This window comes from Asterias amurensis, chromosome 3, assembly GCF_032118995.1.
Source record: "Asterias amurensis chromosome 3, ASM3211899v1".
Classification (NCBI taxonomy): domain Eukaryota; kingdom Metazoa; phylum Echinodermata; class Asteroidea; order Forcipulatida; family Asteriidae; genus Asterias; species Asterias amurensis.
Window position 1 is genome coordinate 1945835 of NC_092650.1, and position 23257 is coordinate 1969091.

A 23257-nucleotide genomic window follows, 5' to 3' on the forward strand; every position below is an offset into this window, starting at 1 on the left:
GTATTATACGACTTTTTATATAAATACTTGAAGTGTTTAAAAGCAAAGCTAAAGGGAGGAATTTATTTTAAAATAATTTGACAGGGATTTTTGATAAAAAGTAGATCGCTTCGCCGCCCCTTTTTAATGCTGAGTGAAACGCCCCAAAACTCGTGGCATGAATAACGTCATCTGCGTGAGCAAGCCGGGCGCGTCGAGCGCCCTCAATAGCCAGACAAATTGACGGCTTTGTTGAAATGCCTTAATATTTTGTATGCATGATTGCATTGTAAATATTATTGGCATTATAATTTACACAAGTGTGTAATTTTTTCACATCGAAAACTACTCATGATTTTCAATTCAATGTGCCTCATCCCTAATCCACTTCCCAAACCTCACCCAATAATTAAGGAAAAGCATTTTAAATTGTTGAAATGCCTTAATATTTTTGTATGCATGATTGCATTGTAAATATTATTGGCATTATAATTTACACAAGTGTGTAATTTTTTCACATCGAAAACTACTCATGATTTTCAATGTGCCTCATCCCTAATCCACTTCCCAAACCTCACCCAATAATTAAGGGAAAGCATTTTAAAAATGAAATAAAAGGGAAGCACTCATATTCTATGTATTCCAAACTCAGTGAATTTATTTTATGTCCATGTGAACATCAACAGAAATACTCCAGACAAAAAAGTAACACAAAACATACTGCAAACATAGCTAATTATCATTTAGTAGCCTGTGCAAGATGGCTACTTTTTCTCAGTGCAGAAAGTATAGTTTGCCAAATTCAAATAAATGTTTATTTGCATACCCTCACTTGGGCCAATTTCATAAAACCAGTAAGCACAAAAAGTGCTAAGCACATAACAGTCATGCTTAACAGAAACAGGTTACCAGCCAAAACTATGTTAAGTTGCATTGTTGTGACTGGTGCCCCACTCAATTTTTGCTTAGCAAAGACATTTTTCAAGCAGTAATTTCTGCATATTATTTGGTTTTATACCCTTACACGATGTGAAAGCACTGTGTACTCAGTATTTTCCAGAGTTCTGTGAACAAAATCACAGGCATATTACTTGGGTGCTTACCAGGTTTATGTAATACGGCTCTGCTGATTTTTGTTAGTATATGTATGACAAAATGACAAAGCAAGTTAAATATCAAAAGTCATGATATTATTATTTACCAGTAGTTATTTGTTGCAACAAAACACAAAACAAAAATATGAAGTTGACAACAAATATTGTTATCCAATAAAGTAGCTATTGGAATTAAAAACAAAGTAAGTTAAAAAGAAATAAAACACTAAACTAAACTTAAACTAAAAGAATATACCAGCAGCTTCAATGTTGGATGTTTTCAAGAATCTGTTCCCGTAGCAAAAATAATTACTCTCAAAATAATTCTAAGAATTTGTGTTTAAAAGGTTTGTAAACTCAACTTAAAGGAACAAAGTTATTGTTCCCCTCAAGTCATGGTTTAAATTGATATATACAAATCTGGACAAAACTTTTCAAAGATCCAACTTAAACTTCGAAATCGTTTTGCAAAACATGTTTTAAAATAAGTTGAGACTGTACAAAAATCATTCAAAATACCTTAAACTGATTGTTCTCTCTTACTTATTTCAGAACATGTTTTGTTACATGATGCCATAACTTTGATTTACCACTTTGCAAATATGTTGTTCACTGGTACCTACAATAGTCGGTACCCACAATAGTCGGAGGTGTGGTTGAATAAAAATGAGCATTCCTGAAAATTGGACCACATTAGCCATTTGCACACTTCCCTATAGACCGTGTGAACTTTGTTTACAATAAGTGTGCATTCTTTGGGTATTCTGGCAGGCAAGATACTGCACTGGTCCTATGAAAAGTAAATATTTTTTGTCATAATTTCCACATAAATCCAAGAGTTATGAAAGTAAAAGCTGGACAAGTTTTGTGCCCCCTTTCGTCATATCAAAAGTTGATAAGAATTAGACAGTGCAATCTCCATAAAATATAAGATGTTATGTTTTCTTCCATTAGGCTGTGTACAAATTGTGCCTGCAGGAAGTCCGGGCTCTGTGGCTCTTTTGTAAACATATGATGTCAAAGGTCACATCGTCTATTCGCCGGGGAATTACAGCCTGCCCTTTCACACTTGGATCGCTTTACTCCTGATCTACCCCAACACATGGGTATACCCCGGGGAACAGCCACCCATACTATGGAGTAGGGGGAAGCGGTAAAACCTTGAGGTAAGTGCAACTGGAACCCCGTGGAATAGGGACCCAAGCAGGGACACTGTGAAAGGGGTAACCGTGGGGTGAAAAAAAAACCCTCCCAGGGTCTCCCCATGGCTGTATTCCATGGGAAAAGAGATCGGGATGAAGCCCACTGAATTTACATATTACATTTTAGAGGTTTACAGATTCTTTGCCAATATTCAGATTCAATATTGGAAGGATTGGTCATAGACCTTTATCACACTGTCACCATCTTGGTCATGTTACCTGTTTCCATAACAGTAATGAATGCTAGCATTCATGCGCAAACATGGCACCAGACTATTTTTTCGTCCCGCTTCAGTTTGGTTACAATGAGTTGGAATGGAGTAAAATCAAGATGGCCACACCATGATTAAGGTCTATAGCAAGGGCCAAGTCTTTCACTTTAATTTCACCATATTTAAGAAAATGTGACGGTGCACGAAGATCAGTGAAAAACCCTGACAGATCACAGGCCTGAGTATCGTACTCTGCAAATATGGAAAATATCTTGCAATACCTACAACAGTCCATAACTAACAAGAGAGTTGAATCAACTCAAGAAACAGCAGTCAAATAACAGTAATATTTTCAATTTTATATTCCTAAATAGTTTTGGTCAATTTTGTGGTTTTCAAGTGAACATGATCTTGAAATACAATGATACAAGATTGGTTAAAAGATCATTACTTAACTATTTAGTTATCCATTGCTCTTGAATCAACAACATTCTTCTCCGGCAACAGTATAAACTAATCTGAATACATGTCAACCTTGTAACCTGTTGACTTTGCACACAAAGAGCCCTAGTTGTGCATTTAAAGGCAGTGGACACTATTGGTAATTGTCGAAGACTAGCCTTCACAGTTGGTGTATCTCAACATATGCATAAAATAACAAACCTGTGAAAATTTGAGCTCAATCGGTCATCGAACTTGCGAAATAATAATGAAAGAAAAAAACACCCTTGTCACACGAAGTTGTGTGCGTTTAGATGGTTGATTTCGAGACCTCAAGTTCTAAATCTGAGGTCTTGAAATCAAATTCATGGAAAATTACTTCTCTCTCGAAAACTATGGCACTTCAGAGGGAGCTGTTTCTCACAATGTTTTATACCATCAACCTCTCCCCATTACTCTTCACCAAGAAAGGTTTTATTCTAGTAATTATTTTGAGTAATTACCAATAGTGTCCACTGCCTTTAATAAAAGGGTGGAGACCATCGTGTGCTTGTCTATAGACCAAGAATGTCTTGCATATATTCAAACATTTTTTGTGAACCATGGTTTAGTAGGCGCGTTGGTTCAATATGTGAACAAAGGACTTTGTGCGGAAAACAGGGCCCAATGTTCAAAAACACGAGACTTGAAATGTCAGTATGACTTTCAGAATTTTCAAACAAGTACTGCAAATTTAAGAATTAACTACAAATGGCAGACTTTGGACACAACCATGGGTAAAATCTCTTTAGGAGTGTTGGCTTAGAAAAGAGCCGGTCTCAACACTTTGAGCAGAATACTCTGGTCATCTTTCTTTTTCTCCTGAAGACATGCAGAGTATACAAAACGAAACATCGATACCACATCGGCTCTTTTCAGAGCCAGCACTCCTCCAAAATAGATTTTACCCATGGTTGTACCTGCAAGTCTACTATTCAAAGTTCTTATTTTCCACACCATGCACGGCCACCACTTACTTTGAATTTCATGGAATGTAAAAATTTGAATTTTGACAAATCCATATCCGACCAGTTTTGACAACCTCTGAAAACAGTCATGACAGATTCGTAGTTAAAGATACTAATTTATAAAAAACAATTCTCAACGCTATGCCAGCAATGGGATGTCCACATCAAATAAATCACAAACTCCTTCACTGTCGTCCAAGTTGAAGTAGTAGTCTTGTTCTCCAGGAGGTGGGGAGAGGCTCAGGAAGGGGACATAACCCGCTAAAAATAAAACAAACAAGAACACATGAATGGTTTGTGAGACAAGTTAAAATGTACAGAAATTTGATACAGGAAATTGAGGCATACGGTAACCACAGAGAGACTGTTCGTCCCGAGTAGAGAGAAATTGTGGATAAGGCCCCTCCAAACCATTCAACCCCATGGTCTGAATATCCAAGAAGGGAATTACTAAAAGCTTTTTGTCTTTTTGCCTTCTCCGTGGTCCCACAGAGGAAGTCTTTTGACTAATGAAGTATGTATACCAATAAAGACAAATGAGATGAATATTTTCTTATAGCGTATGTCTTAGTGCTTTTTAAATAAAAAACAGAATGCATGTTACACTGTTCTGGGCCAGTTAACATTTTGAGCAAAAAGTCCTTCGGTCGTGTGAATTTTTTCCACCCAAATTCAAGCCCTGAAGTGGAACACATTCTTAGTCATCTAAGGTTGTTTGTTGCCGGTTTGACTTAGCCGAGACAAAAAGGTTAAATTAATGTCTTACTTTCTGCCGAGATAAGTTCATCTAATAGTTGTGAATCCATCAATGTATCTTCACCAGGCTGGAATAACATATCGGTTGGGATGTCCTTCAGGCTATCCGCTGCTTGGTAAAACACACAGAAATTTTATTAATCAGAAAAAAATAATAGTTTTTGTTGGAAAAAAATAGAAAAAAATTGTCTTGATGGCATGTCTTGTAATAACCCATAGCACCCACAGTAAGTGCCATGGTGCCCTGTGGTTTTGCTGTGGTGATCTTTTCAATTACTAATGCACATTTTCCCCCTAGAGTGCCACTCACTCACTCGGTCGCCCACAGGCGGGCTCGAGTATAAGCCTTTTTAAGGTATGGCGGACATGATACACGCGTGTCACACGCCGCGACTGATGCTACGCTCACCATGTTGGTGGTCGTTAGGTTTCAAGTAAATGCCGCGTCGCATAAAATGCACACTTCACTGAATAACATACGTTCTATTTCTATGGTCAATACGCACAAAATTTACCACAACGCAAGCAAACTTTAAAAAGTACAGAAGGTACAATTCATAACCAAAATCCATGAATTAATGTTCACAACAAAATTGTTTTGTTAAAGGCAGTGTACACTATTGGTAATTACTCAATAATTATTAGCATAAAACCTTACTCGGTAACGAGTAATGGGGAGCTGTTGATAGTATAAAACATTGTGAGAAACGGCTCCCTCTGAATGTATTTTTCGAGAAAGAATTAATTTTCCACGAATTTGATTTCAAGACCTCAGATTTAGAATTTGAGGTCTCGAAATCAAGCATCTGAAAGTGCACAACTTCGTGTGACAAGAGTGTTCTTTCTTTCGGTTTTATCTCGCAACTTCGACGACCAATTGAGCTCAAATTTTCACAGGTTTGTTATTTTATGCATATGTTGAGATACCGCAAGTGAGAAGACTGGTCTTTGACAATTACCAATAGTGTCCAATGTCTTTAAGAATAAGGTCAATCAATACGTACGAGGACTGGATCCGTTTGCATCAACTTCCTTCTTTATCGACACAGGGAATATTTCAGCGGGTTTGACTTCCGGTTCCACCTTAGGCAGCATCTCGACCTCCCTAGGAATTGACTCCGCTGGAACCAAGCGGCTTCCGACTGGTACCCCAGTACCACTGAGAATAGCTGGTTGTAGGTCATGAGGAGGCACTGGTACTACTACTGGACTATCGCTGGCTTCATCTTTGTTGACGAGCGTCACAAAGATGGGACCCTTGTAGCTTTTGAGGTGAATTTGATAACGTTTTTTATTGGCTGGACCCTGGTTGGGATAAAAAAAAGGCATGATTCGTTATATTATCACATTGATCAGTCTAGGTCTAGCCTTCCTCACACCTAAACAATGTTTTTCACTTGTATTTTATAATTTGGGATAATCTTTTAGTGTGTAATTTATTAAACTTTGTGGAGAGAAATTATAATATTAAAAATACTCATGCAGTCAAAGTGTCAAAGGATGATCCACCAAACTTGCTTGTTTGGTTAGTCAACATTTGAGACCAAAATAAAAGCCAGATTTAAAGAGAGCTGTGAGAAAGAAGAGAAAAGCACTTCAAATTTTACAAATACTTACATTTTCTGGTACAGGAACTTGTAACTGTGTTCCTGAAGGGGCTTGAATCGCAAGCAGCGTGTCCCCCGTAAAACATCTACACAGATCCTCGTGGGTAACATATGCCAATGTGAGATAAACAATTAAGGAAACTACACTTTCAAAAACTATCAACTACGCAGGGAAAAATAATTATTCAATCAAGTTGGATATCTACAACATTCTGCCTTGGTCCCTTTAACTATGTCTTACAACTTTTAAACCGATATTGGGATATTGTAGGGCTAACTTACCACTAGTATTTTTCATTTTTAATGTAGGGTCTATTTGTTAAATACTCCGAACATTAATGACCACAATAACTTACTTGGGGAGAAGCACAGCTGTTGATAGTATTAACTATTTTGAGAAAGGATTCCCTTCAAAGTTTGGAACCTATGTTTAACTATAACATTTGGATCTGATAAACAAATCAACGATTCCAATGGTTCATGTATGAATCGTTTCCCAGATTTCTGAGGGTTGGTGACCGTTCGCACAAGCCGAGTCCAGAGATGTAAGCACTTGCGGTCACCTCTCTGAACGTTCTTGTGAAAATACTGGACAGTTGTTAGCTGCCTTGCACGTGGATTGGGTTTTAAAGTCCCTACCTGACTGCATAGGTTTCCCTATAGGGTTTTTCATACCAGGCCTAAAATTACAATTGCTCCATTGTCTTCCCTACAACAACAAAAGTTGGTTTGATGTTTCCTTTGCTGACTACATAATTCAGATTTAGATAAAAAGGATATCTGCTGTTTTCTTGGTCGTCTGTGACATTCCTGATACTCTGTTGTACTCTATTTCTTTGCTCATCTAAATCCGCCTCAACGTCCTCCATTTCTCTTAGTTCCTCTTTCAGCATGTCTAATCTGTCCGACATTTCTGTCGTGTTGCAGCCAGGTCCAGCACCCCTGATGATGATTGGGTAAAGAACAAACTTTCATTGACTGTTGTTTCATTAATTTAATAAAGTTCAGTGTTTATCTATCAAATGTATCAACAGTGCAATCTGAACAGTCAGTAATGTGATTGCAAATTGCTTTCCATTTTTTTGTTGTCAGGCCTGGCCAGATACCTCACAGAGGCAACAAAGGCGATACCCTCTAGCCCTCTGGCCATTGCCTTGGTGCCCTTGAAATGCGCCACTGGAAATTTACAATTTCCTCATAGGGGTGTCCTTTACCAAGGAGAAAATGCCTTGGTGCCCTTGCCCTTTCAGGCAAGGGCACCAAGAGTACAGGCCTGGTTGTCACCCATGGTTATTTTGTTATAACTTCATGAATATTACAGATAAAACTGAAAATCCGTTCAAGGGTTCATTAAAGACAGTGGACACTATTGGTAATTGTCAAAGACCAGTCTTCTCACTTGGTGTATATCAACATATGCATAAAATAACAAACCTGTGAAAATTTGAGCTCGATTGGTCGTCGGAGTTGCGCGATAACTATGAAAGAAAAAAACACCCTTGTCACACGAAGTTGTGTGCTTTAAAATGCTTGATTTCGAGACCTCAAATTCTAAACTTGAGGTCTCGAAATCAAATTTGTGGAAAATTACTTCTTTCTCGAAAACTAAGTCACTTCAGAGGGAGCTGTTTTTCACAATGTTTTATACTATCAACCTCTCCCCATTACTCGTAATCAAGAAAGGTTTTATGATAATAATTATTTTGAGTAATTACCAAATGTGTCCACTGCCGAGGGCTTTGAAGTTTGCTTACCTTTCAGTTTTACTTTGAGGTGCAAAAACTATCAGTGTAAATTTTTGTTTTAACTGGGCATCCAACAGTACACCTCTCTTAATATTCATGCATGACGTCATAATTCTTACCCAAAATGAGGCTAAAGGCGCACGTCCGCCACCACTTGCAGTGGCTGCGCCTAAGGCCTCGTTTTGGATTAGAATTGTGACGTACTCATGCATAAATATTAAGACAAGCGTATAAACCACTGATCATCTTTCACTTTAGTTTAACGTAGTCAGTGGCTACTTTCAAACTTTTAGAGAAGCCAAACAAATACTAAAAGACAATAAACAGTAAACAGTTTGTAGACTTACTTCCATTGGATACTATTTTTAGATTTCTTCTCGATTAAGCCAATTCCTTCTAAAACATTTGTTATATCATAAATTCTTCTTTTCTGTCGTACTGCTAATGTGTCAGCTGCCTGTAAAATAAAAACACAATAATACTTTTGTTAGTGTTTGTACATACGTCCATTCAAACAATTGACTGTTTTGAAATTTTCACAACTATTACATGCCATTGCATTGGCTTTAGATAATAAACTGAATTGAAGTTTGCAATTTTTACAATTTTTTATTAGTTCAAACATTGCTCCATGGTTCAAATTTATTTGATTATCATCAAATTATAAATTAAATATAAATTTGATTTTTTTTTAAATAACCTTGTCATATAAATAATTGGCCCTCGTGTGTAACTCACTCACAAACGAAAACTTATGTAATCTTTCTTTAAATCTTATTCAAAGAATAAAAATAAAAAATTATAAATCTAAACCATGGACTGGAGGAAGAAACTCAACCAAGAATGCCAAGGACCCTTCCTCAATTCGAGATCTATTCTAAAGTCTATTCCGACTAAAAAAACAATAAATCTCCATTATAATAATTTATAATATAATAATTAATATTAATATTTAAAATCAAAAATAAAAAGAGTTTCTTTACATCTGTATCCGGATCCTAAATAATAATTTTAAAAGGAAAATCATTGCAATCCTACCAGCCACTTTTTCATTCTTTTGCCCAAAAATGTTCCTTTTTTGTAGATTTAAAATTAAATTTAGATTTTGTAAACAAATTGTAAAAAAAATACTTGGAAAATATGGAAGGATACGGAAAATTCGGGAACATTATCCATCTCTGAGATGGCGAGATTTTGAGTTGGTTGATCAATTCCAAACCATTTAAATGCAATCACAACTGGATCTTGAATTTGAAACACGATCCAATTACATTCAAACATTTCCTCGATTCAGGTGCACCATGGTGCACACACACACAGTCATGACAGTACACAGAGACCAATCGAACGGGATCGAACTGCAATGAGAGTGCTATGCATACCGATACACACAATCCAGTTTGTACACAAAACAAAACTTGACAACAAATTAAAAATGACTGGAACTACCCCCAAAGTACGACCAATTCCCCCCAAACCCAGCCATCATACCATTTTAAGATCAAGGACTCCATCTTTAGCTTCTTGAAGTAGAGCCACAAATTTTGTTGTGAGTAAACCGAGGCTTTTTTCGTGCCTATTCGCCGGCGTTCCTGGACTTAACTCGGCCGCCATGCTTTCGTTGATTGTGGCCGTTAATTTATTTGTTGACTGGTGAACTGTGTTTTGTGTGTATTCTTTTTACGCAAAATGTGGGCACCTGTTTATTTTCGAAGAGATAAGTTTCACCGATTGAGGGGGCTATAACAACAAAGCATTACTCGACTTTGTGACATCCACACGCGGCGGCACATACAAATAACTCATGGTTTTTATTTAGTAGGTTTAATTAATTTAAAACAAAATGACGGTGATTGGAAGTTTATAGTTCTTGGTGTTATTGTTTCTGTAGAATTCTTGTTTACAAAAAAGAATGTTTTAAAAATAGTAGGGGGCCTACTGACTGACAGTGGCTTTTAGGGGGTAGTAGTAGGTTCACGGAGAGTGTACCCAAATTTTTGTGATAAGTGTTCATAAGACAATGTAGAGAACTCTTATTGTCTCAATCCTGGTTATTTTCAGAACCAACATTTCTTCAGAAAACAATTGAGTCCTTTAATTAAATCACACCTTGCCGGAGATTCTGCATGCCCTCTATGAAATTCAGTGGGCTGGAGGAGGATGATTCAAAAGAGGGCGCTAACAGAAGAGGTTTGCCCATAGAGCTATATTAATAGCTCTATGGGTTTGCCAAATCTCCGGGCGGGGGACAGAATCTCTGCCACATCACACCGGATGTTCAGTCATCTTCATTATTCTTGAAATCCATTTTGTCGAAATCCGCGGTCAGGCTTTCAGAAATTCGTACGTCTTTAGCCATCTACAATTAAGTGTAAACAAGTAACTGGTCGTCAACAACAAATAAATTGATCAAAGTCACGGTCACTTTTGAACTCACATCATGCTCGCAAAGTGAGTCACCTTCGAAACAATCGAGACGTCACTAGGGTTCTACCACAGAGGATAACCGGAAAGCTGATATCTCGTTCATCTGGGCCTGTTTTCGGTGAATCAGATGCAGTGTGAACGTGTGAGATCCATCAAAATGCAACTTTCCTGTTTCCCCCGCATTGAAACTTGAATTTTCCCTTGTTTTACTTGAAGTAATTCCTTGTTCCTCTTAAGCGGGTATAGGCCTACTTCATTTTCGTGGAACTACATCTGGGCATAGATAAGATTATCTTATCCTAAGCGGCCCGGTGGTACTAAAGTGAGTGAGTGGCTTAATTACCTGGTGTCATTACCTCATTAGAGACCAAGGTTGTCCAGTATTATTTAGTTTCATAAAAATACGGCCAACTTGACAAGGTTAAAATCAAGGACCCGGGCTAAATGTCACGCAAGATATTAACCCGCGCAATGGTGCATTGACGCAAGTTGTTTCAGGATCCTTTGAGTTTCTGACCACGGCATTAAATATAGACTGATGTTAAAGGCGCTGCACGTTTGGTAATATTTTCAAAGACCGGTATTCTCACTTGGTGTATTCCAACATTGTGCATAAAAAAAAAAAACTGTGAACATTGGGCTCAATATTATTGGTCATCGAGACGAATTTGCAAAATTAAAGAATGTGTGTGCTTTCAGGGCGTTATGAAAAAAAGGCTACAGCTGAAGTCTTTTATTATTTGAGTGCAAAATTACTTCTTTCTCAAAAGATACGTTACTTCAGAGGGAGCCGTTTCTCCGAATGTTTTATATCGACCAATTCAGCTTTCCATTGCTCGCCACCAAGTAAGTTTTTATTTAACAATTATTAATTTGAGTAATTACCAATAGTGTCCAGTGCCTTTAAAGATAGACTTATGTTAATAACATCAGTTTGAAACTTGGCCTCGGTTGACCTTCATGAATCACCGACCAACGTACGAGTCAGCCAAACACGTAATCCCCCCTCAGAACAAGAAAAAAAAGTTGCCATAACAAACTCATAAACGAAGTAAAGTGCAGCAAAACACAAAACACAAAAACACATGTCACCCACCGGAAATGTCATATTAAACCCTCGCATAACAGCAGCTATAAAAGGAGGAAATAGTTGTTTAGAACCATTAAATCGCAGACGTAAAAGGCAATTTCAGAGCCTCACTGTCTAGTGAAGAAACAAGTGGCGATCATAGCGTTTGAAAGAAACCAAGTTTGAGCTGAAGCAGTACTCTGATAGATAAATTGAACCCCCGCAACCAGCCATGCAACCCCTCGGTGCCGTGCTGCTGACCGTCCTCCTCGGAGCTCTCGTCCATGGACAAGGTAAAACAAAAATCTAACAACAGTTTTCAACTTGTGAATAAACGGCTCAGTTTTATTTTAAAATCTATTTTGTTTGAATCACAAGAGTACGACATTCAAAACAGTTCGTTTAGGCACTGGGTATAGGCCTACGCAAGTAATCAAAAACTCAATGTGCGCTATGTTGGTGGTGTTGGACTTAATTTGGTTGTATGTATTCTTGTTTTGCTGACTCTTGATTTTTCCTTCTGAGCCGACTCATTGATCATTGAAAGTAGACTAAACTAAACTTATGATAAAATCTCTAACAATTACTCCTTTGTTGCATTGTTATTGTACACAAAGCAACCACTTGTTAGATTTCTTTATGTAATCTGTTGCAATCATAGAATATAGATCTTAACAATAGGGCCTACCACTACCAGTCGTATTACTCCATTCAAATAAATAAAATAACGTAATCTGAACGGTCAAACTATACTGCTCTCCCAAGTAAAGGAACAAGTATGTCAAAACTGCATCTAAAGTCCTTTTTACAATGACTGCATCTTTTATCCCCGTGGAAACACAGCCCAAAATTGCGCACTCTCACACAGTCCCCCTTAAATCTATATCCGAATGGTATCTGGCAAAACATAGGCCTAAAGCATGCAGCCTTTGTTTGTTTATCATGTGTCTTTGGAGTTCACCCTGGTTATTTGTTGTTTACCCTGGTTATTTGTTGTGTGCCCTGTTAACGCTCGTTATGCCGTATGTTTTTGTTTACCCATAGGTCATTTAACACGTTCCTTTTAACGAGATATTATAATGCGCAGTGACCTATACACAATTGTTTGTATTCCTTGTATAATGCGCCAGTAGATATACTCTACTGGCGCATTACAAGGAATACAAAAATGCAGAGATCTTACGAGTTACCGCCAATGATTATTATTTACTTTATGAGTCCTTCACTTGCGCAGCGTAACACTCAAAGGAGAGACCATCCTCCCTGCATGGAGAGACGGTTCTGTTTGAGTTTTATTATGCCCTTCGTAACCATTGCTTTGGGGCTTCGGGTTTCCATTTGGGCTCTGTCCACCTGTGTATGAAACCCCGTTAAGAAAACACTCACTATTCCAACAAACAGCCGGAGCCTATGCCAAAGACCAGGTCCAGCAGGGCATGGTTTCGAAAAGGGCATTCATTAACCGATGTGGAGATTTCTTTTTATCACCAATTAGCTATAATAACTATATTAGCCAATGAGAGCAAAACATGCAAATTTGCCCTTATCTTGCTTCAGAACACCACAGCTATGGGCATATCCAAAACTACAATTGGGACTTGTCCAGCGATCTTTAGAAAACTAGGTCGAAAAAACATTAATCAGCAAATCGGTCAAAAGGATACCGTCAGCAGTCAAAGCAAAAGTCACTATCAATATGGTTTCAACCAACATGATGTCACATCCTGGTTCGGTGTCGGATGTCAATCCTTTGTGGTTCCCCCAATAGTGACAAAGTGTCGCCTGGGTCATAATGTCATGGCCATTGCGCGGGAAAGAGGTTATACATTGTAACTTCAAGAGAATTTCATAGATTGTTGTATTTTTTATCATATTCATTGATTTTGGTTTTACCCTTATACACCGATGTGTGTCAGGACACATCGGTGCAAGGGTAAAACCCCAACTAATTATTATCCTTTGTCCCCAATGCAAATTTAACATCCTATTCATACCAAACAATTCTTGGCTGAAGAAGACTCATTGCAGAATCTTTTTAACACCAACATTTCTTCAGCAGATACTTGTATCAGCGCCCCATGCCAGCAAAGCGGAGTCTGTGTAGTGAAACCAAACGGAGCTCCATTCTGTGAATGTACAGAATCTAATGAAGGAGAATTTTGTGAAACCCCATCAGGTAGGTACACCATCAACTCATCACACCCTTCTTCAACTCCAGAAAGGACTTGCAATCACAAAGTTGTTTGTTCGAATCCTACCAAGCTAGCCCCTGATTTTACAATGTCCACAGTCTGTATAGAGCAAGTATTGTCATCTATAGTTTTACTGAATCACAGTTGTGTGAGAAAGGTTGACAGTTGCCAGTTTCAAGCTTATTTCCCTTTGCGGGAGTTTGCCAAGTTTCGTTGACTGGAAGATCGTCTAAAACAGGGTCCAATTCAATCCAACACAAATATTGCATTTTGTTCGTTCGAAGAGATGAATCACACATGAATATTTATTCTAAGCCTTTAAAATTTTAAGAAACTTTTAAAAACTTGTTGAAGTAAAAGACCACAGAAAATTAAATTAATATTTCTTAAAACCTTTTTACCAATATTTAAACTGCAAACCTGTCTAAAAGAAAAAAAATGGAAGCAATTTTTCTTAGATACAATTCTAATCCATAGAATTATGGAAACAACATAATAATGTAAAATATGTCATTTATTTGTCCTTATCTTAGTTGGAGCATGTAGCGACCTTACACGAAACTTCTACGGTGCCAAAAAAGGAATCGTCACCTCCCAAGACTTTCCCAGCCCATATCCAAATGCCCAAAACTGCCCCTATTTCATCGGAGCTGCCGACTCCAAGAAGATAGAGATAACTTTCAACTTTCTCCAGTTGGAGGATGGTAAGGATGAACTGGCCATCGGGATGGGTCCAGTGGCTGACTTCCAGATAGCTACTTACACCTTTGACTTGTCTGAGTATAACCCACTCCCAGAACCGATTGAGATGGTTGGAGACAGAATGTGGATGAATCTTTTCACCGATCAAAATCAGCAGAGGATGGGCTTTAACATCAGCTATAGAATAGGTTGGTTACTTAAAATACACTCTCTACGCTTTTATAAAAATGGCACCATTTATTTTTCGGCTAAGAATATTTCTTTCTTTTGTTCTTAACCATCGAAAAAATAAAGAATGCAACGATTTTCTGGTATATAAACTAACGGTGTCTCTACTTAAAAAACAAGCTCTACAAATAACTTGTTACAATACGCGATAACACCCTGTGCGTTTTATAACATTACAACATTTATCTTTTGACTAAGAATTATATTTTTTCTTCTAATCTTTAGTTTTCAAAAAACGTCACAAAAACTAAAGAATTCCTGACGATGTCTCTAGTTATAAAGTTGTCATAAACCATCAACTAAGTTTATCAGTGGGTGGTACATAAACTCATTGTGTCTCTACTTTTATTATCAAATTTTAACCACATAAAGGTTTAATCAAGAAGGGATAATTTAACACAGCTATTTGAAAAACACCGTAAACATGGCATAAAATTGTTTTATTTCTTGTTTGTGTACTAACGTCAAAATATGTTGGTTACATTTGCAGACGGCGACGAATGTACACCGAACCTCTGCCCACCGGGAGAAATGTGCACTGATTTGGAATATTCCTACACCTGCACAAATATCCAGACAGGTAATTCATGCTACTGTGTTATGCCACTGTACTTAGTAGAAACGTCCTACTATTTAAAACAGCATACTTCTAACTTGTATTCACTGCTTCTTGTCCTCAGCGAGCATCATTACAACCCAGTTTCCTCATCCTGCATCTTTAATTCATTAATTCAGATAAAAATACCCTATAATTGTTGATAAACATGCGCGCTGCATGGTTGGCATGGCAGCCGATCACATTAAGTTGTGTTAACAGATGTTGTGAACAAATTTTGCAAACTTTCAATTAACAAAAAAACACATTCCAAGATTGGTTGCTTTGTTTCTAAAGAATTCGAAACACTATTTTGTAATACTTTTGTAACATTGATTACGATCTTTAGACTCTGTTTTATGCTTTGCATTTTGGCCTTATGGCTTTCCATAGTTGTCCAACCTCGGTTGGCAAAAACTGTGACGTTGAAAAACAAAAGTACATATCCATTAGTAGATTATAAGCAAACATGTCAGTTATCTTTGGTGGACAACAATGGTATGTTATTTCCTGTTTCTTCCCTATTAGGGATGTGCACCCCAAACGCCTGTCAGAACAACGGAGTGTGTAGTGTGACTCCTGCTGGTGCGCCGTACTGCGCGTGCTTGGAGGGATTCGAAGGAGACTACTGCCAAATTATCTCTCGTAAGTGGTGATATAGAACCAGATTCATTATTTATGTTAATATTATGTTGTTAATTAAAAGTTTGAAACTAATCACAAATAAAAATGATCAGGAACATCGATTTGTGTTTGATATGTGGCTCACATCGATCTATGTTTATAGAAATTATCGAATTTATAAAGCAGCTCTATGAAATTGGTCCCTAGGACGAGCTCCGCGATTGAATTGATTCCAAAAAAATCGAAGTAAGTTAAAGAGCTTTCATCGGAAATTTTTCACTTACCGTTCATTTTTGCTTCTACTTATACTATTCAGCTGGTAACTGTTCTGACGTCACACGGAATTTCTACAATCAGCGAGAGGGTCAGATAGCGTCTCCAAACTTCCCCATGAACTACCCAAACAACGAGGACTGTGCCTACTTCATCGGTGCCCCAGACGCCAAGAAAATAGAGTTCACTTTCCATTCTCTGGGTCTGCAGTCATTGAGAGACAACCTCACAATCGGGAGTGGGCCCTCTGTTGACAGTGCCGCGATTGTGGTGTCGTACAGCATGCCGTCTGGCTTGCCGTTGCCGGGACCCCGTACCGTGATGGGGAACAAGGCGTGGCTTAATCTGGTGACGGACGATGTAGACCAAAACACAGGGTTTAACGTAACATGGAGAATAGGTTGGTTGTTATTTGTTTTACCTGACACATTATGTTACATGTTTCATTTTGTTTAACTAACGTTGTATTCAAAAGGAAAGCTTACATGATCTCCCCTACCATCTACAAAAAAAATGTTGCAGTTTGATTTCCGTTCACACTTCTTTATAATAATGTTGAATCAAATAAAGTTATATTATTTATCCCCAGTGAAAAACAAGCATATTTTTATATTAAATCATTGCGGTTCCCGCAGCGAACACATAGGACTCAAACTATACCTATAGCCACCGGACTACAGCTCAGTGGTCTACAGGTCGTGGAATCACACCCGAGTGATATGCCTGTTGGTTTGTTCGCAGAACTCGGGAAAGTACTGAGTATTCAGTGCTTAGTACACATCGGTGTAAGAGTAAACAGAACATTATATTCTTTATTCCCGATGCAAACTCAACATCCACCAAAGTGCACACTTGATCACCAATGCAAAACATGAGCAGTTGGTGCTGTCAGGTGGTTTATTTTACACGTGTTTTGTTATCTATTTTAGACGGAGACGAGTGTTTGCCGAAACCTTGCCTGCCAGGAGAAACTTGCATTGACATCGAGTTTGGCTTCACTTGTGAAAAGCCAATCAAATGTAAATATGATGAAGTCTATTAGTTTGTACACAATTCTATTTAGTTTCTAATATCTTCATAATCCCACACCAAAATCTAATTTAAACATCTATGTTGGCCTACATCAAGTTTGGCTTCGTTTGTGAACGCCAATCATGATGACAAATACACAATTCTATATGAATGTTCATAACATTTCAACCCAAATCTCATTTAAAACACCAGTGGCCGATTTCACGAAACTTTACGCAACTGCGTAAAGACCATGGCATTTGCGCAATGTTTGTGGCACAAGTTGCTTCATAAACACTGCGCAAGTGGACTTACACCGTTGCGTACTCGTGAAATCGGCTAATGTCTGCTCATTATAATTAGCCAATTATCTTGAATCTCTCGTTTCTTAGTATCATGTAACCCCAATCCATGCAAGCAGAATGCAGTGTGTGACCCCAAACCAAGTGGAAGCCCTTACTGCCAGTGTCCTGTGAATTACCAAGGCGATTACTGCCAGACTGAAGTCGGTAAGTGTTTCATTCAAACCATCAAAATGATCCTGGAATAGTAATGGTAAAAAAATCCCGGTAATAAGTTTTCCCAGCCATTTTCAACAAAAATCCATTCGTTTTAGCACCCGGAATAAATTTCGTTTGGAAATAACTGCTCTGTTGAATCGGCATTTCAACAATCATCAATTGTTTAGATGTAGTAGAAGTTAAACTATGGGAATGGTCAAAATGTAGTTGGTGTACAAATTAAATAGCATGACTGAAGCGAACCTGAATGAGAAAAAACCCCGAAATTATGCACTTTTTATAGCGATATAGTTTGAGTAGATTAGGGTAACAGGTATGCGTGGTTATTCAGCGGCGCGTTAAAATGAAATAAGCGGGTAGTTTTTTGCTGAAACTGGCTGGGAAAACCTAAATTATTTCTTATACAGCAAATTAAAACAAAAGTAGGTCCACGTCAAAAGTTGAGAAGTTGAACTATCCACCCCGGACGTTATCATAATTCCTTTCCAGCGACTGATTCATTTTGGTTTTTTCCTGTTTCAGTTTCTAGTTGCAATGACCGAAACCGGAACTTCTACGGTCAGAGACAGGGTGTCATAACCTCCCCCGGTTTCCCCAACCCTTACCCAAACAACCAAGACTGCAGTTACTTCGTCGGGGTCCCTGACGCCAAGAAAGTCGAAATCACCATAAACGCATTGGGTCTGGAGGGAGTTGATGAATTGACGATCGGCAATGGTTCACTCGCTGACTATCGGGAGAATCTGCGAGCGTTTGGAGCAGAGGGTTTGAATGCGACCATGGGGATGCCGGTTACCTTTGAGGTACCAGGTGACAGGGCGTGGTTGAACCTGTACACAGATGTGTTTAATACACGACAAGGATTCAGTGTCAACTATAGGATAGGTAAGTATTAAAGGTCAAATTTAAAAGACATTAAATGTCTGAACCGATATCCCTGTTATTATACAATATACTTTTTTTTTGTCAATAAATGAAATGGCCGGGGTATTCAAACAGCAAAAAGCATGTTGCGTTTAACCAGGCACTATAGAGCGTGGCTGGTATATTATGTGCGTTCTGCTCTGCCATGCAATTTCGGATCGGATACCACATGCCGCGCCTACATCCTTTGATGGCACTGTGAAGGGGTAACCTTGTTTCAGCTCCATATCAGAATAAAAAGACAAATTCAGTAGATTGTCAGACATTTCCCCCGTATAGAGGTTCGAACTCATCTTCGCATAATTTCCTCAGGCTTCTGCACTGTGGTGATATACCCATTAGGTAAATGGGAATGCAAAAAGGAGCACGCTGTAAAGTGGTATTGTAAAAAAATAAAAATGCCAGATACTTCCCCAGGTGAGGCTCGAACTCACAACCTTTGCATATCTTCACAGCAACGCGTTTGGTTACTGTCTATAAGTACAACGCGCTAACCAATTGTGCTACTGGGGACGGCAAGAATAAGTGGCAATGTAAGAGCAAAATGAGTAAAATTGTTCAAAACACATATTTCATTAAAAGAAAAGTATGGCCATACATTTCCCCAGGTGAGGCTCGAACTCACAACCTTTGCATATCCTCACAGCAACGCGTTTGGTTACTGTCTATAAGTACAACGCGCTAACCGATTGTGCTACTGGGGACGGCGAGAGTAAGTGGCAATGTAAGAGCAAAATGAGTAAAATTGTTTCAAAATAGATATATTTCACTAAAACAAAATCATGGCCATACAATTCCCCAGGTGAGGCTCGAACTCACAACCTTTGCATATCCTCACAACAACGCGTTTATGTTACTGTCTATAAGTACAACGCGCTAACCAATTGTGCTACTGGGGACGGCAAGAATAAGTGGCAATGTAAGAGCAAAATGAGTAGAATTGTTTCAAAAAAGATATATTTCATTGAAACAAAATCATGGCCATACATTTCCCCAGGTGAGGCTCGAACTCACAACCTTTGCATATCCTCACAGCAACGCGTTTGGTTACTGTCTATAAGTACAACGCGCTAACCAATTGTGCTACTGGGGACGGCGAGTATGAGTGGCAATGTAAGAATAAAATGAGTAAAATTGTTCAAAACACATATTTCATTAAAAGAAAAGTATGGCCATACATTTCCCCAGGTGAGGCTCGAACTCACAACCTTTGCATATCCTCGCAGCAACGCGTTTGGTTACTGTCTATAAGTACAACGCGCTAACCGATTGTGCTACTGGGGACGGCGAGAATAAGTGGCAATGTAAGAGCAAAATGAGTAAAATTGTTTCAAAAAAGATATAATTTATTTCAGTTTAAAAAAATCATGGCCATACAATTCCCCAGGTGAGGCTCGAACTCACAACCTTTGCATATCCTCACAGCAACGCGTTTGGTTACTGTCTATAAGTACAACGCGCTAACCAATTGTGCTACTGGGGACGGCGAGTATGAGTGGCAATGTGAGAGTGAAATTGTCCAAAAGACATATTTCATTAAAAAAAATCATGGCCATACATTTCCCCAGGTGAAACTCAAACTCACAACCTTTGCATATCCTCACAGCAACGCGTTTAGGTTACTGTCTATAAGTACAACGCGCTAACCAATTGTGCTACTGGGGATGGCAAGAGTGGGTGGCCATTTTCCCCTAATGGCAGTTGGTTTGGGTCGACCAAGGTTCAATTACCATTTAGCAACCTCAAAAGTGAAAATAAAAACGTTTCTAAGAACAAAGCACCGACTGACCTAACAACACTCGTGGAAGTGTCGTGGCCGAGCGGTTAAGAACACCGAATTCAAACTCTGGTGTTTCTGATCAGCAGAGTGTGGGTTCGAATCCCCAGCCGCGACACTTGTGTCCTTAAGCAAGACACTCAACCATTGCTTCGTCCTTCGGATGGGACGTAAAGCCGTTGGTCCCATGTGTTGTGTAACGCATGTAAAATAACCCAGTGCACTTATCGAAAAGAGAAGGGGTTTGCCCCGGTGTTCCTGGCTGTGGCTGCTGTATGCGCCATAGCACCTTGTAAACCCTTATAAGGTGCTACATAATTGGGTCTCACAATTCATAACTTAATAACCAATTCTTTCTGTGTAACTAAGCGCCTTGAGTACCTTGATTGGTAGATACGTGCGCTATATAAGACAATTCATTTTTTTTATTATTATTATTATTATTTACCTTTTCACTTTATTTCTGATGTATATTATACATTATGTTGTAAACTCTTAGATTAATTTTAAAAATGAATTATTTTAACCAGATGGCGACGAGTGCCTCAGTAACCCATGTTTGGCCGGACAGAAGTGCGTTGACCTGGAATACGAATTTGCCTGCCAAGGTAAGTGATGTCATAATATGAAGTCGGTCTCTCTATAAACTCATCTCGACGTATAATAAAACCAAAGCTTGCCGCAAAATCTTGTTGAAACTTATAGAAGTGTTGGCGAGAAATACAAAATTAAGAAACTTGTGCCGAGTTTAATATCATGAATCATTTCATATTCCCATATATATTCCAAATCCCTTTTAATACAATTCAGATGACATTAATATGGTTTTATATTTTGTTTCAATCGTTTTCGATAACCATAAATAATCATTTTATCCTACTTTTCCCCCAGTGGATGGAAGACCACCAGTAACCACAACTGCCCCTACCACCACATCTGCCACCTCCTCCCCTGCCCCGGTGACCAACGCCCCGGTTATAACCACTCAGGCCCCGGCAACCACTGAGGCGGCAGACGACTCAGAGTCCAGCGAAGAAACAGGAGGTGCATCCCTTGGTGGTGGTCGTGGTGGTGGGGATGATGATGACGAGTCTCAGGAACAAAATGGTGGTAGGTTTATTTATTTTTCCTGAACATGCACAACGATTGGCACGATGGTAACAAAGAACTGGGAAAACTGCATATTCTTTCCGGTATCTATAATGTAATTGATTCAAATCTTTCGATGGACATTTATTGGTTTGCATAAAGCAAATCGCCTGAAACATGCATAACGACCGACATAAAGCTAAAACAGCACATTCTTACCCGGTCTCTAGTGACAAAACACCGACTAAAGTATTTTAACAAAAAATGTTGAAAATCTGAGTTGGACTCGATTCCTACAATTCCGTTGAAAATACGAGAGTGTTGTTATTTTATCTCGATTTTTCCCTCGAAGAAAAGAACACTCAACCTTACATTAGTTTTAAATGCATTTTGTTATTGTTTCCTTCAGGTGGCAACGCACAGCGGCCGCAAAAGCCAAAGAAGAACAGTTACCGAAGACGTGTACAGCGCCGCAGACAGCAGAGAAAGAGACCTAACAGTAACAGACGTGGTGGGGACTAAAAAGAACACAACATAATATCGCCGACATGAAAACAAAGTTCTCAATCTGTAATAAATATCAAACCGCCTTCTTTATGCTGCTGTTGGCTATATAAAGGTTTTGACAACATGTTGTTTTACAGGTTTTTTTACCAAGTAAACAACGTGACCAATTCATGGTTTTTTTCATAGACGCACTTCAGGCTTGTGAAAAAGCCCCATTTTCCACTTTTGGTAATCATTTTTTTTTAAACCGGCCTACAAACTTTTGATTAGAAACACATACAGTATATTTCGATTGTATAAAGCATTTTGAGAAATATTTCACTTCAAAGTAGTTATATAAAAGATATTCATATCACAAAAATTTAATAAGAAGCGCCCGTGTATTCTTGCACATGGATTATTCTTCAATGGTGTGCAGACAACATTCGCTCCGGATTTTCGGTGATGTCCCCAAAACGCGACCACCTTTTAAAATGAAACTTTTCACAGGTTATTTTTAATCTACATTATATAGGATTAAAACGACCAAACTTTTCCAAAAACCAAGCCTTCAAGACAACTTTTTGTATATTACTAATTACCGTTTAACGTGATTGTAGTGTTGTTACTGTTTTTTATATATTGTTCTGACGTCTTTTCTTATTTATACATTTAACGAATAAATAATAGAATCAAATCAAACTCGCATGTGCCCGGGTATCCATGGGCCATAATGATTGTGTTTTTCAAGAACGATTGTTAGAAAGGCATAATGTGAATGCAAAACAGAGTCAGTTGTATACTATTTTGCAATACATAATTCTATACGCAGATATATGATGGAATAATAAAGATACAGTTATTCAGCTAAATTTCTACGATCAGCAATACTTTATTTTGTGTTTTATGTTTTGTTTGTAAAAATGTGCCTTTTGGTGCGTACTCTTTTGTCACACTATGCATTTGATAGAGGAAGATTACAAACAACAGACTTCCAAAATGGCATAAGAGTTGAATAGCATTGTAAGGTGCAAGGGGTAAATTTCAACACGTGTCGTTTTCGTCTTTTTAAATGTGTTATTAATTACCGCGGAGAGTATGCATTCTGATTGGTCGAATATTGGTCACACGGGCGGGGGTCATAACATCTATAAAGACAGCGGCCAGCCATCTTTAGTATTGCTCAGACATACTTGGTTCAAAAAAGACAAGGAAAACGAGCAAAACAAACATTTAGACAAATCGTTTTTCCTTCATTAATAAATTTAACTTATTTTCAAGGCTTATAATGTTCAC

General features: G+C 38.3%; 2 protein-coding genes and 7 non-coding genes across 10 annotated transcripts; 1 reads left to right on the plus strand and 8 right to left on the minus strand.

The window, feature by feature from the left end:
• Positions 1 to 622: 622 nt before the first annotated feature.
• Positions 623 to 9688, minus strand: LOC139935099 (transcription factor E2F5-like). Its single transcript, XM_071929560.1, has 7 exons — positions 9535 to 9688; positions 8391 to 8500; positions 7077 to 7240; positions 6309 to 6415; positions 5696 to 5996; positions 4702 to 4800; positions 623 to 4196 (listed from the first exon to the last, which is right to left on the minus strand). The coding sequence occupies exons 1-7, from the start codon at positions 9655 to 9657 to the stop codon at positions 4075 to 4077; spliced, it is 1026 nt and encodes a 341-aa protein (XP_071785661.1). The 5' UTR covers positions 9658 to 9688; the 3' UTR covers positions 623 to 4074.
• Positions 9689 to 11652: 1964 nt separating this feature from the next.
• Positions 11653 to 22998, plus strand: LOC139935177 (tolloid-like protein 2). 2 transcript variants are annotated; one of them, XM_071929648.1, is made up of 12 exons: positions 11653 to 11832; positions 13596 to 13715; positions 14265 to 14621; positions 15152 to 15241; positions 15785 to 15901; positions 16197 to 16553; positions 17083 to 17172; positions 17557 to 17673; positions 18208 to 18570; positions 20917 to 20994; positions 21278 to 21496; positions 21885 to 22998. In XM_071929648.1, exons 1-12 carry the CDS (start codon positions 11772 to 11774, stop codon positions 21995 to 21997), a joined length of 2082 nt encoding a protein of 693 aa, XP_071785749.1. In that variant the 5' UTR covers positions 11653 to 11771; the 3' UTR covers positions 21998 to 22998. The 2 variants fall into 2 exon arrangements, with proteins under 2 accessions (XP_071785749.1, XP_071785750.1); XM_071929649.1 differs by having other exon boundaries at positions 13599 to 13715.
• Positions 19019 to 19122, minus strand: Trnai-uau (transfer RNA isoleucine (anticodon UAU)). The gene is made up of 2 exons: positions 19085 to 19122; positions 19019 to 19054 (listed from the first exon to the last, which is right to left on the minus strand). It is a non-coding gene; the product is annotated as a tRNA-Ile (tRNA).
• Positions 19210 to 19313, minus strand: Trnai-uau (transfer RNA isoleucine (anticodon UAU)). The gene is made up of 2 exons: positions 19276 to 19313; positions 19210 to 19245 (listed from the first exon to the last, which is right to left on the minus strand). It is a non-coding gene; the product is annotated as a tRNA-Ile (tRNA).
• On the minus strand, positions 19404 to 19508 carry Trnai-uau (transfer RNA isoleucine (anticodon UAU)). Its single transcript has 2 exons — positions 19471 to 19508; positions 19404 to 19439 (listed from the first exon to the last, which is right to left on the minus strand). It is a non-coding gene; the product is annotated as a tRNA-Ile (tRNA).
• On the minus strand, positions 19599 to 19702 carry Trnai-uau (transfer RNA isoleucine (anticodon UAU)). The gene is made up of 2 exons: positions 19665 to 19702; positions 19599 to 19634 (listed from the first exon to the last, which is right to left on the minus strand). It is a non-coding gene; the product is annotated as a tRNA-Ile (tRNA).
• Trnai-uau (transfer RNA isoleucine (anticodon UAU)) lies at positions 19790 to 19893 on the minus strand. The gene is made up of 2 exons: positions 19856 to 19893; positions 19790 to 19825 (listed from the first exon to the last, which is right to left on the minus strand). It is a non-coding gene; the product is annotated as a tRNA-Ile (tRNA).
• Positions 19989 to 20092, minus strand: Trnai-uau (transfer RNA isoleucine (anticodon UAU)). The gene is made up of 2 exons: positions 20055 to 20092; positions 19989 to 20024 (listed from the first exon to the last, which is right to left on the minus strand). It is a non-coding gene; the product is annotated as a tRNA-Ile (tRNA).
• Positions 20170 to 20274, minus strand: Trnai-uau (transfer RNA isoleucine (anticodon UAU)). The gene is made up of 2 exons: positions 20237 to 20274; positions 20170 to 20205 (listed from the first exon to the last, which is right to left on the minus strand). It is a non-coding gene; the product is annotated as a tRNA-Ile (tRNA).
• Positions 22999 to 23257: the final 259 nt, after the last annotated feature.